This window comes from Apteryx rowi, unplaced genomic scaffold, assembly GCF_003343035.1.
Source record: "Apteryx rowi isolate R43461 unplaced genomic scaffold, aptRow1 scaffold_64, whole genome shotgun sequence".
Classification (NCBI taxonomy): domain Eukaryota; kingdom Metazoa; phylum Chordata; class Aves; order Apterygiformes; family Apterygidae; genus Apteryx; species Apteryx rowi.
The window spans coordinates 502,128-517,842 of NW_020450916.1; the positions used below are offsets into that span (position 1 = coordinate 502,128).

Consider the following 15,715-nt stretch of genomic DNA (forward strand, 5'->3'; position numbering starts at 1 on the left):
AAAAAAAAAAAAAAAAAAAAGAACAAGTAATTTACAATTGGCTAATCCTAGGCTGTCACAGCACCTGCTAAAAATACAGTTTCATAATTTATTAGATCTTGCTCAAAGAACTAGTTTATCATCAGAATTAAGATGCATCTTTTTAATTAGTACTAGACATTTTTTCATATACAACTTCTGTACTGAACAAGATCCAGAAAGAGCCATATATACTCCTGTTTGCTAGGATTTTTTTTTATTCTTTTCTATAGATTAGTGTAGTACTTGGACACTTCACCTACACACAAAATTTTTAGCCTTCCTTCCCACTGTCATGATGGGGAAACTGAGGCTTGTGTTATGCTGTACAAGGGACCCCTTTGGGTACTGAACTCCAAGTCTTAATCTACTGCCTTAATCACGACCATCCTTCTTCAATAAGCTGAGTGCCATTTTATGCTACAGAAACAGAGAAACCTTAATCATAATATTTAAGGGGGGTATTAAGTACAAAGAAGTAATTTATAGAAAACAGGTGCTTTGGATCAGCAAGGACTTGTGAGCATGAGGTGACAAAGCAGCTATTCCCCTAGTGTACAGCTAGGAGATCTCAACACATCCACATTGTATTCACACAGACAGATGTGCCACCCCCTTTTAAACTGGGAAATCATCAGGGAGACACAGCAGAGATCATTAGCAGGGCAAACTCTGCAGGCCAGTTTTTCCCCCTCATCAGTAGTGTAGCTCTCTAATGCCATAAAAATATGAATACATTTTGCATGCATTTGGGGTTTGTCAGTTCTGCTGGTCAGTTCTCTAGTTTTATGCTGAAATTTCCCAGCATCCAAGATGGGTGATAACAGAAAGTGTTTGTTTACATTCCCCAACACCAAATTCTTCTCTGGTGCAAAAGCAGCACATGGAGCAACTCTTCACTGCAACAACCAAGCTGGAAGCCTCATCACACACGTGCTGGCTGGACATGGAGACAGCCAAACCATCTTTCCCCGAAAACCAGGCTCCCTTGATGATATGGCACATGTGCTGACGGCCTAGCACAGCGTCYTTCCGAGCTCTGACTAAGGCCACAATGTCAGGAAGCTCATCAGCAAACGTGCTTCCACGTAAACACAGCAGTTTCTGAAGGGTTCCAATACTGCCATAAGGCTGTTGAAGCAAACTAAGTATTATATTCAAGAAACAGATCTTCTCCAGGAGTGATTCACAAATTTGCAGCATGGACTTACAGCTACATATAGCTAACTCTTCAATGCAGTTAGCATACAGGGCTCCTGCAAGCAAGGTGATTGTCTTCAATTTGTATTGCAAGCAGGAGGTAAAGAGTAACCATAGTATGTAGCCCGAGGAAATAACAGTTTGGGTAGCCAGTATTTTTTTTTCTACATTATGTTTTTTGTGGACAACACTTGCATTTTTCATGAATTCAGCATTTCTGGAATCTGTTTGTTTTATAAGATGATACTCAACTTGAAGATTTATTTTTTACTGATGTAAATAAATCAGAGTTTTTATATGCAAGATTTGAATATAATCTCTCTTACATTCCGTACACAATTGGCTTAAACTTTTAGCCCAATATTATTTTGCTGATTCCTTACTTAGCGCACTAACTAATGTCCTGTGCTATTACAAGTTCATTTGCTTCCTTCCTCCCCCACCCCCAGCACAAGCTAGTCTTGTTTTGTGTTTAATTGGAAATGCCTTTACATCAATTCCTTTATGCTGCACTTCCATTAAGCAAATCGGTCCTTTTAGGCTACAAGATCCGACTGGACACCAACAGATCAGAACAGGTCAGCCATGCTATCAGTGCTCCCACATACTGATTTAAGCATGAGCTACCTGACAATTTTGTGCTCTCCTCAGTAGAGGTTCTAGGTACAACTGTGGCTAACTCTAGCACAGGGTAGTGGTTCTGTCCCAAGGGTTAAAACCAGAGCACAGTCAGTGCAGCAGAGTCTCATTGCAAAGGGGGTGAGTTCGCAGCAAAGCAGTATCAGTTTTACAGCCAAGATTTCATAGCTGTGAAAACAGCAGGTAAGGGTGTCATGTGGCACTTTATCTGCAGACCTTCAACAAGCTGGCAGTGGGCTTTGCTTCCAGTGACACTGCACAAATCTTAAACCTTTAAGGAACTTGTCATTTCACACTCTCAGCATCTAAAGATGACCAGTATATGAAACCACTACACACTCCAGTTACTTCATTTGACTTCAAGAACTAACCCAGATATTAGCAATGCAATTGAGAATATAATGCAAGTTATCAAAATCAGTAAATGACAGTGTTTGCACTTCTATACCTCTTAACATCCAAAGCATTTCAGAATCATTTAGGAAGTCTTATAATTAAGATGAATTTCCTTAGAAGTTATCCTCCTGCTATAGGAGGAAAGAAACCACAGCACAGAGAGGTGAAGTGGCTTGTTCCTAGTGTCATGTCTCATCAGTTAGGAACTGCCAACACCTCCTGAAGAGAAATYCTTTTAGATTAGTCATTAATCCTTCCACATCAGATACACTCCATGCCACCATGATTGCAGCTATCATGGATGCACTTTGCAGGTATGAACTTCAAACTGAGATTTTGATCTTGCTGTGCAAGATACTGAAGGTTTCATAATGCTTGCAATAGGGTTTAGGACTTCACTTCCATGTTATCCTCAGGTAATTGTGAAGGTTAACTGCACAGATCCAGAACTGTATACTGGATCATCTGAAGATACGGGGCAAAGATCGCAAGTTTGCATTTCTTCTCTACTGGCATTTTGGATGAATAATTAAAGTAATAATGTCAAAAAAGATGTGCAACTTTAGTCAACAAATAGACAACAGGACCAGAATCGTCCCTCCATTCCCATTTCCGTTCCTCTCACATACACCTGTCCTGCGTCTAGCCTGTTTCACCACTGCTAATACAAAAGTGTCTGCAGCTTTCACCACCCATATTTTCTCTCCACTTTACCAATGTTCTGAATTTCAAAATCTCTCTTCTTACCTCTCTTCCTTTCCTATTCATTTCTCTTCCTGTACTAATATACAACTCTACGACTGCATTAAGTAACCCTGTGAGGATTTCTGGAGATAGATTGTATGGAATACACCCTTTATCAAGGTTATTTTAAAGGGAGAAGGGGTGATAAGCCTATCTTCCTCCATATGAATCCTTGCTGGTTTATTAAAGTTTTCCTTGAGGCATAGATGAATTGGTTATGTAGCCATTAAAGAGAAACTAAAAACTTTCAGTATTATAGAGACTGCCCTTCATTTATTATTACTCCTATTGAACCATTGGGCCTTGAGAAGATAAATGAACCAAAGCTGAAGCCTAAGGATGCTAACAAATACCTGCCCTTCCCCAAGCAGGAACTATAAAGCTGTGAACAAAGTTTTACAGAGTTGTCACCAGACAGACAGAGATAGGTGTCAAGGCTGAGACCTACTGCAGAGGTAAAATCTAAACCAACAAATTCACTACCTGCACARCTTTTAGATGCAAGACTAAGAAGTTAATCTAACAGAAAAACTTTTGTCTTGCAGCCTTACTCCCTATTAAACCCAGTATTAGTCTAATATCTAGTATGTCCAAAATTAAAATCTGTCAGTTCAGTACAAAAAAAAAAACTCTTTTCCTCCATTTTGAAGGTTTCTGTCTCTCCATTTACAAAAATTGTTAACACAAAGATAATCATGACAGAGGGAAATGTGTCTTTTTGGACTTTTTGAATATTGAGATTTTTATCGATTCCCTGATACCCTTGCAGATCCTTTCCTCTTTACATTTTGGAGAAAATACATACATATACATACATGAACCATCATAACAATCCTGGCATGCAGGTAGGTTTCCATATCACAGTTTTGTATGTGGATAACACCAGGAACAGAAAACATCAGGCATGGGCCTACTATCACATAGTGATCTGTAGATGAGCAGCTGGTAAGACCCAAGAATCCCGGCAGGTAGTTACCTACTCCGAGTGTCAGGCAAATTGTATATCACAACAGTCCACACGCCAAATTAACAACTGCTGGTAACAGAGAATCTCTAAGATGCAACATAAAGAAATAATCTAGAAAATATCACAGACAATTATGAAAACAAGAGTAATATATTTTTCACATTGAAGAACTCATTACTAAGAAACTACTTATCCTGAAAACAGCTGAGAGCAAAAAAGCATGTATTGCATCTTCTGAGCTCTGCTGTCCCTCCTGACGAGTCAAAGATTTCCCATTTCCAGCCCCACAGCACTCCCTTAAGAGTTCCCTTGACAGTCAGATAGCTAGACTGAGCTTTTCCCCAGAAAAAACACCAGAAACACCAGAGCACAAGGAACACAGTAGGCATCTAAATGCTCCAAGTTCCCCTGGCTGAACAGTGGCCCTGCAGTCTCTATACTTCTTCCATCACGCAGTGAAAAGCTTGCCTTAACCTCTTCAAAGATTATTTGCAAACCAGAAAAAATAAGAAGGTGGTACTTTAAGTAAACAGTGTACTAAAAATCTTTAGAGCCTTTAGGTGGGTTGTGTTTAGACTCCTTTCAGAAGGAAGGAGGCCAGGACTCACATGAACTTCTCTATGCATTGGGTGATGCTTCCCAGGAGACTAGTACTCCCCAGAAGTACCACGCAACAGCGCTGGCACTGACCGTCTCCCATCCACCATTTGTGGATGACAAGCCAGTCCTGTCAAAAGATAAGCAGCACTGAAAACTAGCGAGGGCTCAGGGAGATCCAGCTATCCCAAGCTTTCTTTTCCTCCAAAATTTACATAAAACTGATCCAGGACCCAAACTACATCTAAACTCAGTCTTGTAAACCAAGTGCTTACCAGTATTCAGAGGCATCATCAGGAGGACAATATATCATCCACATCTGTGCATTAGCATGTTTAAAGAATAAGAAATGCTCCTGGTGTGAAAGAGCAATGACTTTAAGGGTGCCGAGCGACAGGACGCGAGGCAATGGGCACAAACTGAAACACAGACACTTCCATCTTAACATGAGGAAAAACTTTTTCACTGTGAGGGTGACAGAGCACTGGAACAGGTTGCCCCGAGAGGTGGTGGAGTCTCCTTCTCTGGAGATATTCAAAAGCCGCCTGGATGCAATCCTGTGCAATGTGCTCTAGGTGACCCTGCTTGAGCAGGGGGGTTGGACTAGATGATCTCCAGAGGTCCCTTCCAACCTCAGTGATTCTGTGATTCTGTGATTCTGTGATTCAAACACTGAGTGTACAGTAAGGCTTAAAAGTTTCACTATCTTTACTCTGATGCATTAAAAACGTCTGAGAGAATATTTTTGGGGGGTGGGGATTGCTGTTTTTTTTAACAGGCAGATTATTTCCATAATCTTCTCCAAGGAAAGCCCTGAAAGGACCCATTCGTTGTGCYGGTAGAGACGACCACATAAGCTTACAGACTGAAACAGATTTCGTTCTTCCTGGAACATGCTGCCCTGCTTGGGCTTTATGCAGAGACCAGGATTAGATCCATAACTGAGCAAGTATATACAGCCACATAAAAGAGATTTTTTTCCTTCAGAAAGCCTACTAATTAACACATCACACATGCATTTTCTTCTATAACATCAGAAACTAGCAACCATGCAGACTTTGCTGTCAAAATGTTGTGGTTTGCACTGGGCTGTGAAGTGTTTTTCCCCAAGGCAGAGGAATAATGGCAGCTACAAATTAAAATGTAAGTAAAGATTCAAAGTAAAGTAAAGACTCAAATGATTATGAAATGAAATTGTTAAAAAAAATTTTTTATAAAAAGGCAGGGTTGCCAATGATCACACAATCCATCAACAGTCTGAGCCAAGCCCAAAAGTGGTTGTTCCAGTCACACAGGAATTTGTTACACTGGGAAGCACTGGCCCACGTCAATAAATTCTCACATAGCTCTGGGCTGAACGGTCACTCAGGCTCTGGGTATAAATAGATTTGAAAAACCCTTCTCACCTGTTGTTGGCCTCACAGTCAGCTTTCTGTTGTCCAAACAAGTTACATATTACAATATTTGAGTGCTGTTCCAGATTAAAATGTGTGTGTGTGTGTGTGTGTATGTATGTTTACACCTTTTGAAAAACAGTGCATCTTTTCCTGTTACGCATAAAACTGAGATAGACAGCTATGAGCCAGAAGTGATTCAGATCACAAGTGTGCAAAGCCTTGGGATTCAGGCCAAGTATTTTTTTTTGTTCAGGTCTATTGTGAACACAGGATATCTAGTTAGAAAACTTTATACTATACAGGACCTTTCAGGTACCCTCTGTCCCAGACATGTAAACAATTGACACCATTATAATGCTAAATAACAAAGAGCAGTAGATGACACAAAGAAGCCTTAGCAAAAAAGGGAGAGGAGGAGGAGGAGAACGAGAAGCTGTGAGGCAAGGATACGGTGGCGCAGATTTATCAACCTTACTGGTACTGTACAAAGGAAGGTATTAGCCAAACAACTATTGGAACAAGAGCAATCTGTAAGTTTGCACAAAAAAAAAATAGCCTCCTAATATAATAATACAATAATAATAATAATACAATGGTCAAAGCAATAGAGACCCTAATATTGGCAGTTATAGCCCTGTGAAAGCCATCTTATTAGCATAGCCAATTTCCCTTCTTGCATTGAAATAACTTAAATTAAAGCATTTGCACTGACAGTGCATCACCACTAAGCAGTTTTACAGCCTAAAGTTTTTTATACGCTGACAGTATAAGCAGAGGAGAACAAGGGTGTAGATAAGTGTCTCCATGCACAGAAGCACACGTATAGATGTGTGTGTATAGGGGATCCAGCAGCAGGGAGCAACAAACCCGAACAATCTGCAGCTTTCACCCGTCTCCGATGTGGACAGAATTTTTACTTTTTGGTCTCAAAAGCAGTGGCGATGAAATGTGCTAATCAGCTGTGCCAGTATAGCCTTCATTTATCCAGGGCACAGCAATTAGCTCAGAGAGGGCTCTACAAGCTCCTTTACCACTGCCAGTTGCGCTCAAACACTATATGGAGCTTTTAAGGACAGACGGGAGAAGTTTGTTTGCCAAATACTGTTACCGTTTTTTTCAGCTAAAGATACCAAGGCAGAGTTACAGGCTTAAACGTTCAGGTCAACTCTAATTTTAGCTGGAGTGGTTTTCTCACCTCTGCTGATCTCAAAGTCTCTATCACATATCAGGATTCAGTGCCAGCTGTCAGGGATTTGGTAGGGATTGCCACCACTTTTGCTCCCATCACAGAATGGTTGAGGTTGGAAGGGACCTCTGGAGATCATCTGGTCCAAGCCCCCTGCATCATGATTTAACAAGAGTGAAAATAGCCACCTCCATGCAGCCCTTCTCCCTCCACTTGAGGGGGAAGGACTTTCACGGCTGGTTCCCAAGCCCACATATAACCTTGGCACAGAGTAAGTTCTACCAAAATCACCTTTTTTACTGTCTATGACCCAGTTCCATATGTGCAAAAGCAGTTTCCTTCAGGTGGATTCATTATGTCTTTGCTCCACCTCTCTCAGCAGTGTCAGGTGGCAGCACTGACATTATTTACAGCACGAGCCTTCAGCCTCAGCACCAGCGTTTGGGCTGAGAAAGTAACCCCATTTCTCAGGCCTTCATCACGCTCTGCTGTGCTTGTACCCCACCAAGACAACTGTGGGTCGATTATGGCCAGGACGTGCTGTCCTGGAGACCCTCGGCACCTGCTCCGCAGATCCTCCCACCAGTCCTCCACATCTCGTGCAGACGCTTCACTTTCCCCCTTTCTTTTATATGCACCAACCTCCTTTACCACCACTCAGTAAYGTTCCTCTCCAATACAGTACCCGGCAATGGCAGGTCACTCCGGCTGGGGGACTGCATTTCCACAAGGAGTTCGAGGCATCAGGGTCCAGCTAACGCATTTGCACAGCACAAGCACTCTGGATCACAGACAAACCGCATCACCAAACATATGCTTTGAGTTTTTGTGAGAAAAAAATGCCTGTCTGAGGAAATTATGAATTGCCCCCTTCCTGCCCTCTATCACAACGTTTCTTACCTTCAGCAAGCAGGAGGAGACTCTGTTAGACCCAGGGTCTCTCTTGAGGGTCTGGCAGGATGCAATGCAGAGTAAACCAATATATGAGATTATCTTACATTTGTTCCACTGTACTGACTTCTCCTGGGGATTAACAGCTATGCTGCACTTTAAAGGCAGTAATTAAATGAACTAAACTGGCCTTGCAAGTGTAGCTTGCAGTCTTTTTTTCTGGCGGGACTTCTGGAATAAAATTATAATTAAAATAATTTAGAAAAAGGAAATACTGAGATTTGTACCAGAGCTGGAAAAAGGCCCAGCATTGCTCTGACTATTGTTCATGTCTTCCAAAAACCTTAATAGCTTCTTAATAGCTTGTCACATGCACCTGGGCAAGGATATGGCAGGAGAGCTCACCTGAGCTGAATTAACCCCTACCCCATTAAAACCCCCTGGTTCCCTCTCCTTCCTGAAGGCAGAGTCACTGTGTCAGCTAAGTTTGATCCTTCTGTGGTAGGAGCATCCCTCTCACAAGGAAACTGTCTCAGCTGGAAAAGAAAAGAAAAAAAAACACCCAGGCAGAAGATAGGTACTGGCAGGCAACGCTTTATTCTCTCCGACTACGTGGAGCAACATACATGAAAGCAGCACTCCAGGCAAATAGAGTTAAGAAACCAGTTACATGGGTTACCTTTTAAACCTACTTTGCAAGTGCTACAACTAAACACACAAAAACAGGCTCTGAGAGGCTTCTTTTGATGCGCACAAAAGCTTTTTCCTCCTCAGTGCAGAAACTTCCCGCCGCATTCCTGAGGGCTGGAGCTAGCTAAGGAGGAAACAAAGCCAAAGAGCGATCATTCGGCAGAGCAAAAGCAGCCCGCGCCCAGCAGCGGCTAAAGGGCTCCCAAGGGAGAGATCCGTAGAGGAGCACGACTGCAAGAGCAGCTTCGGAGGCACAGGAGGCAAAACCGGGAGGCCCTCAAGAGATGCCACCCCTTATGCACGGACGCTACTCAAGGTCTGCTTTTTAAATTCGGCTGTCCTCTGACTTGCTCAGATGTTTCGCCTTTAGCATTTCTGTGAACAAGTATACTCCTCATAGCCCTGCCCCTCCTGCAAAAATACTGTGCACCACCAGGCCTTTCCTGTTTTTGGTTAGCTTTTAGTAAAACCTCTCGAGATGCCAAACTTCGAAATGTGCTGGCATTTCTCCAAGAACTGCGGCTTCCACCAGGCTCTAGAAGATCGCTGGAGACACCCGCCTTTCTGAGCGAGTCCCTGGCCTGGATCACGTGCCAGAACTTGGCAGAAAACCCCGAGTTCCTGAATGCCCCCTGCTAACAAAAATCAGGAATTAAAAGAAAAAAAAAAAGAGAGCGAGAGAGAGAAAAGAAAAAAAAGAAGCAACCTAAAAGGGTCCCCAGAAGAGTCTATTAATTTCACCCCTTCTATACTGTACTAAAGAGACAAAGACTCCTTAAGAGATGACTCAAAATGCAATGATAATATCTGGCAAGTTAGAGTCCCATATTTGCTTTAGACATACAAAATAAATAGAGCAAATAACTTAAGACCCCGAAACCCTTGGGCTGGGCAGGTCTCCTGGCCTCCCAACTTCGTGCAAGGCCCTCGTATCCGCCAAGAGCTCGTCGTCCTTCTCTTAACTCTACTTCCGTGGCTCCAGCGCGCCTCACGCCTTCGTTTTCTGTCCCTTCTCCCCCGACTTCCGCTGAGTGGAGAAGGACTGGCACGTCCCTTCCTTGTGAATCTCACTTTCAGAAGTGCTTTTTTGGTCCACATACAAAGCAAACCATTCACTTTTCCCGGGACGGAAATAAAAAACATTGAGAAAATATATATATTAAAAAATTACACCTTGGCCCGCAGTTTACTGCTCCCCAGGCCCCGTATGATGCCCTTGGCCTGCTCGCCGCCCCCCACGCGGGGCTGTAGCCCCCGACCCCGGCCCCAGAGACCTGCAAAGGCAGCCCCTGGCCCATACGGGCGAACGAAGCGAGCTGCGCTCCCTCGCCTAACCCAAATTTATATCCCAGGTCAGCAGGAACTTGCCTCTCCCGCTCCGCTCCCGGAGCCAAGCCAGCTAATCCTCCAGCCCCAGCACTACCGAGGCCCGTCTCTCACTCCCTAAGTATATACATATGCCCTTCTCTTACTCTCTAAGTATATATATAAATATATTATTTTCTTTTTTACAGTTACAAATGGCATTTACACACAATTATTTCTTTTTGCGCCTACATAAGCTTCTTGGGGGACGTGAGCTCAAGAAATAAAACCTTTGAAAAATACGCTTTGTTTTGCTTTTTTAAGCCTATTTCAAAACATACTGCGTACACCCAGAGCTGTCAACGCCCGCCGGCGCCGCGCGCGCCCTCCCCGGGCGGCGTCTCCCCGCAGCGCCGAGCCCCCTTCACCGGAGATGCAGCTCCAAGACGTCGCGGAGGTTTTTGGCCACGGGCGGGGGCTGGCCGGCGGCGCGCTCGGCCAGGCTGGCGCCCATCTCGGCGTGCAGGCTGCCGGCCAGCCGGGCGACGGCGCTCCGGACGTTCCCGCCGCGGCCGGGCAGGACCCCGTTGCCGATCATGCTGCCCAGCAGGTGCCAGAGGACAGGCAGGGCGTAGCGCTCGACCGCCGGCCGCCTCCGCCGGGACACGGACGCCACCAGCACTGCCGGCCAGAGACACAAGCCTCTTAGGAGCCTTCATACGGACAAGCACCTACCTTCGTTCTGGGGGTCTGCAAAGCCATTTCCGGCTCGTTGCCGCCCGGGACGCCAGCGGGCACAAACCGCCCAACTATCTCGGCTGCGGCGGCAACGCTCATCCTCCGCCAAACGGAAGAGCCGACCTCCGAGGACCTTAATCTCCCCAGATCGGAGGTTTCGTACCCACCAAGGCAGACCCACCAAAGTGCATCACGCGCGCTTTGTAAATTGCTCCATTAACTACTTCTGTGTGACAGATGACAAAAAATGTCAAATCTCTATCTGTTTCCATTAGGACGTCATCTCAACTAGCTGCAGAACATTTTGAAAAGCAGCTTAAAAAGGTAATTGAAAGATTTCTAATAAAAAGAGTGATTACGTTTTGATGACCTTTGAGAAAAATACCACAAGTCTAATCTGGCAGTTCCCTTTGCTTAGTGCACATAGTAAAGGGCAATATTATACCACATTTCAAAACTCAGCCCAGCCCACAAAAGATGTGTGGTGCTTGATAGTCTTATTAGAAACATCAGTGACTGATATCTTTGGCAGAACGGTCTAATTTGAGATTTTTCTCATACTTGTGGCTTCTAATAGACATCCTGAAGTTTGAAACAGCTGTTCAAGATAATAATTACCCAGCCCCCATTGCCATGGTATCTGAGCATCTCAACCTTAATGACATTTATGCTCACCATTTTCCCTGCAATAAAAGGGAAACAGACACAGAAAGTCTTATAAAGGGGGCTGAAATTTAGCCAAGAACAAGCGTCCCCTCACATTCTCTCCAAGACCTGCTCTCAGACCATGGTCTGAACTGAACGGGTAACTATATTAAATGCAAACAAAAATTTACTGCCAACAGGCTCCTCGTATGATAGTTTTTGCTGAGAGATCAAGATCTGAAATGGTCTGGAGACAGAGTTTTTATTTTCCGTTTGGTGGAAGTGTTATGCAGTAAGCATATACTATTCTGTAGTGGAAGGACCTTCATTTTCTCTACCCTGTTAATCTAGCATCAGCCATCAACATTTAAACAGCCACTGAAAGCACATAAAACAAGGCAGCGAAGGTTTATGGTCCCTATTTTAAAATGGGAGTTAATTTGAATTTTAACACTATTAAACACAGTGGTCACTAAGGAGTTTGGAAGAGAAAGAGCTGTCTGTTCCTGCTAAATCCCAGAGAGAACATCTGCTCTCTCTAAAGTAGTCCCAATTTATGTTCAAATGCTATACTGGAAAAAAGAGATTAAAATAACTGTAGAATTAAATTCTACATTCATGCAGATTTACTTTATTCAAATTATCTTTAAAGGCCTTTTTACGTTCACCATGGTTAAACATGCCCTTTTGAGATGCATAATGAAGAAGCAAACTGTATTAAACCTTGGATTAAAAGATGCTGGCATAATTAGCAGTGGATTTAGACCTAATTAAAGCAAGGCTATAAATAGTCTTTAGTCTATATTGAGATTATCATTTTTTCCATTCCTTGGCTGTTGCTGTACATAACAAGCTACTATTATAAATCTATTATCAGCTGCATTTTTAGTGTGTAGGACAGTGCTGATACAGAAATAGACTGCGTCTGTACATCCTGAAATAATCTGAGTGCAATGTCTTATCTGCAGTCTGGGCAAGGAGCCTGAATGGCCAGGGCTGAACTGTCTGTTTCTGCCCCTCTCTCCCCAAACCCTGCCTTGCACGCTATCCCTACCCGTTCTGCTTGAGCGCAGTTTTTGCTTATGCTACGACCCCCAGGCTCTGCAGCATTCAGCCTCAAAAAGCTTCCAACAAGAAAACAAGATTTCTCCGCCAGGAACGACTGCGCCCTGAAGACAAAGCCAAATGGTCCTCAGAAACACCAGTTAGCATGAATTTTTCTATGGGATGGACATTCGCTTTAGAAAAGGGAACTCTTAGAGACATCCTTGACCTTCACTGTCCTACCAGGAGGGGAGGCAGCAAGTGTATTTTTAGAGTCTCTTTCCCAGGAGGCAGGTCCTGAGCAGTCCCACCGGCAGCTCAGCGCCGGCAGAGGCTGCAACAGCAACACTTTAGGTGCATTTTGCAGGGATCGCACCAGCCGCAGGGCATTAGGAGGCACAGGCCCAGGACCGCCTGCGGCTTGGTGAGCTCTGCACTGCCCGTTCAGAGGCATTTCCTCAAAGCATTTGTCATTTCCTAAGAGTCGTTTTGATTTAAAAGCCTAGAGGAGCTGAAGCAGGCGATACCTGACAGCCGGTCGGTGACGTCCTGCATGGCTCGGCCGCTCAGGAAACGCACTCTGTTGGCAAATGCTTGCAGCAGCAATACATTATCTGAAAGAGAAGATTTATTTCTGCTCACTCTTCCAGAGATATAAGCAAATAAAAGGGTGGGGGTAATTAGATTTGTAGAATAAAGTGAATTTCAGCTGACTTTGGAGTTCTTATATTTCTTCTTTCCTTAAAGCTTACTTGGGAGGACTCTAAATTCAGAAAGAAAAGTTCGCATTTCACAGCTGTAAATATAAAATTAACTATGGCACAAAGAGCTATGTTACATATTTCACACTTAGATCCTCAAAATTTAAATCGCTTTTAAGTATTGCATAGGATTTGCATGCCAGAGCTTCGCAGAGGTGAATTTCCCCCACCTCTAAGAATAAAGGTGAGACAACTCAGAAGTGCACACATCCATTCATATTTTACAAATTTAATACCAGTTTATCCTTAAGTTACCTGCTGGGATTGATGGACCAGATTCACAGTTCCTCTTATTAGTGAGACTTACCTGCTCAGCGCCAGCATGAGCCGCACTCAGAGGCGCTCCTAACATCGCCAAAGTCAAGTCTTGGCAGAGATGTGACACTAACTGGCTTCCCAACACTCCATTCTCATATATGTTTTAAGTTTTTCCTATGCTGCCTGCTGTTGGCTCGGGGTCTTGCTGTAGTTTATAACCTGCTGCCCAGGCTGGTCGGCAGCATTCCAATCTCATCACTTTGATAAGGCACGTGTAGTTTTTCGGAGAGGCTGGAGCGTGGGTGGGCTGGGATACATCGCGGTGTCACCAAAAGTGGTGCTGATAAAGTGGGCAACCTGCTTCCTTATGAATCACTGCAGAGCCAAATCCCAAAGTGGTTTTAAGTAGCACCGTGCTGTTAAGTGCTCCTTTTTGTGTGAGATATAAAAAGGAAGTCCCTAATGATTATTTCACGAGCGTGCAGTAAAGAATTGATCCTGCTATCCTAATTAAGTTTCTGCTTTGGTAATTACAGTCTTCTCCTTCACCTTTTCAAACAGACACTTCCCTTTTTGCCTCTCACTCTTGCAATATTGACAGATGCTATTACACACTTGCTGTTCCCCCCTGGAGAGTTACCTTACAGCTGGAGAGTTACCTTACTGCTTTGTAAAAACTGCTCCAAGATCTGGAGCTGCTGTAGCGGCACAAAATGTTAATTAATTATTAACATCAGTATCTACACAGATTTTCATGGGACTTTTTTTTTTTTTTTTTTAAAGGAAGCTAACAAGTTTACCACATTTACCCAACCATTACTTCAGCAGCCTAGAGATACCTAAAGACAGAGCAGCTTTCAGTGCCTGTTAGAGAGCAGGCAGCACAGCTTTACTTCTCTGCACAGCATATTAGTTGGACCCATTGGCTACAGGACAAGCAGCCCAGCATTTGCAATACGAACAAAAGAAGGATCTGCTCCTCTGCACTCTCATCCTGTTTCCACCACTTTAGTGACAGCCATCGTACAGGGGAGGTTTCCCTTCTCCTTCCACRGAGGACCAGTTCCTCTGGGAGCGATGCGGGCTGCTGGCCTGGCTCCAGACCCCTGTGTCAGGCAGCGGCCATTTAAAGGAAATTTCTTTCATGACAGAGGACAGGCCGTTTTATGAAAGGGCCAAGACGGATGTCAGAGGAGAGCAGGTGCCACATCCTGGTCCCATTGCAATAAGGCTCGATTTGCCCCATCTACAAGGTGGCTCCCTCCAGCGGGGAGAGGGTCCCCGTTCACAGCTATCGAATTGCAGAGGTGACAGTGCCATATATGGCCTCCAGTGAGAACCTGGGGACTTCCAGCCCAATGTCAGGGTTAAGCTAAATAAACAATTCAGGTACTTTTCAGAAGCAATTCAGTTTGTTTGTAGATGGAGCTTGGATCTCAGGGATGACAATTTTATATAGGGCGATCGAGCAATTTTATAACCAGCTTGCATTGCTGCAGGGAGCATTAAAGGGGGCAGGGAAGGAAATCTCACCTAAAATTCAGAATTTGAGGCATGTCAATACTTAACATCTCAGAGCAACGTCTGCTCTTAGCTGTGAGACACGCACAGAGGAGCAATGGGGCGAGACACTGCGCTCACTCAATTTCTCTGAGCTTGGAGCACTGTGCAATCTTTTTGAGGGYTCTGTTGTGAGTTTTCGTCATTTGCCACATGATTTTAAATTGTAAAGGTAGGCAATTTTAAAGCATGGGGAAAGACTGAGGGCATGCATTTTGCCAGTACAGCCTTCCTCCCCCCCACTAAACCCTAGATCTTGAATTTTGAAATATCTGTGATTCAGTTGCCTATTGTAATTTTTGCAAATGTCTAAAAATGAGAAGAATGAAAGCAAAACCCTCAAACACCTCAAACTTATTAGCTTGAACCTGTCTGCAAGTGATATCCACGTGAACAAAGACAGATGTGCCTTGCTCCTGTTCTGACATCTGCCAACGCTGAAGATTTATGGTGATCTCTCAGTTCAGTGGTGGGGAGGGAGAGGTGGCAGAAGCTCCAGGTGACAACATTTGAGTCTGACACAAAACCCTTAAGGAAGCTGGTTGCCTTATCCTGTGTTAGCCAGATGTGGCTGTTCTTCCCCAACCGGGAGTCATGGAAAAGGGGCCAATGCCAAACATGGGACAAGTCTCTCTCAGTTCTTCGCACTTCACAGGCAGGAACGATACCACACTTGGGA

General features: G+C 44.0%; 1 protein-coding gene across 1 annotated transcript in view; it reads right to left on the bottom strand.

The window, feature by feature from the left end:
• Positions 1-10,454: 10,454 nt before the first annotated feature.
• TOGARAM2 (TOG array regulator of axonemal microtubules 2) overlaps positions 10,455-15,715 on the bottom strand; it is a 30,739-nt gene continuing 25,478 nt past the window's right edge. Inside the window, exons 18-19 of the mRNA XM_026084462.1 lie at positions 12,985-13,071; positions 10,455-10,711 (exon numbers count right to left, since the gene is read on the bottom strand). Coding sequence (XP_025940247.1) covers positions 10,455-10,711; positions 12,985-13,071 — 344 coding nt within the window. The remainder of the gene's footprint in view (positions 10,712-12,984; positions 13,072-15,715) is intronic.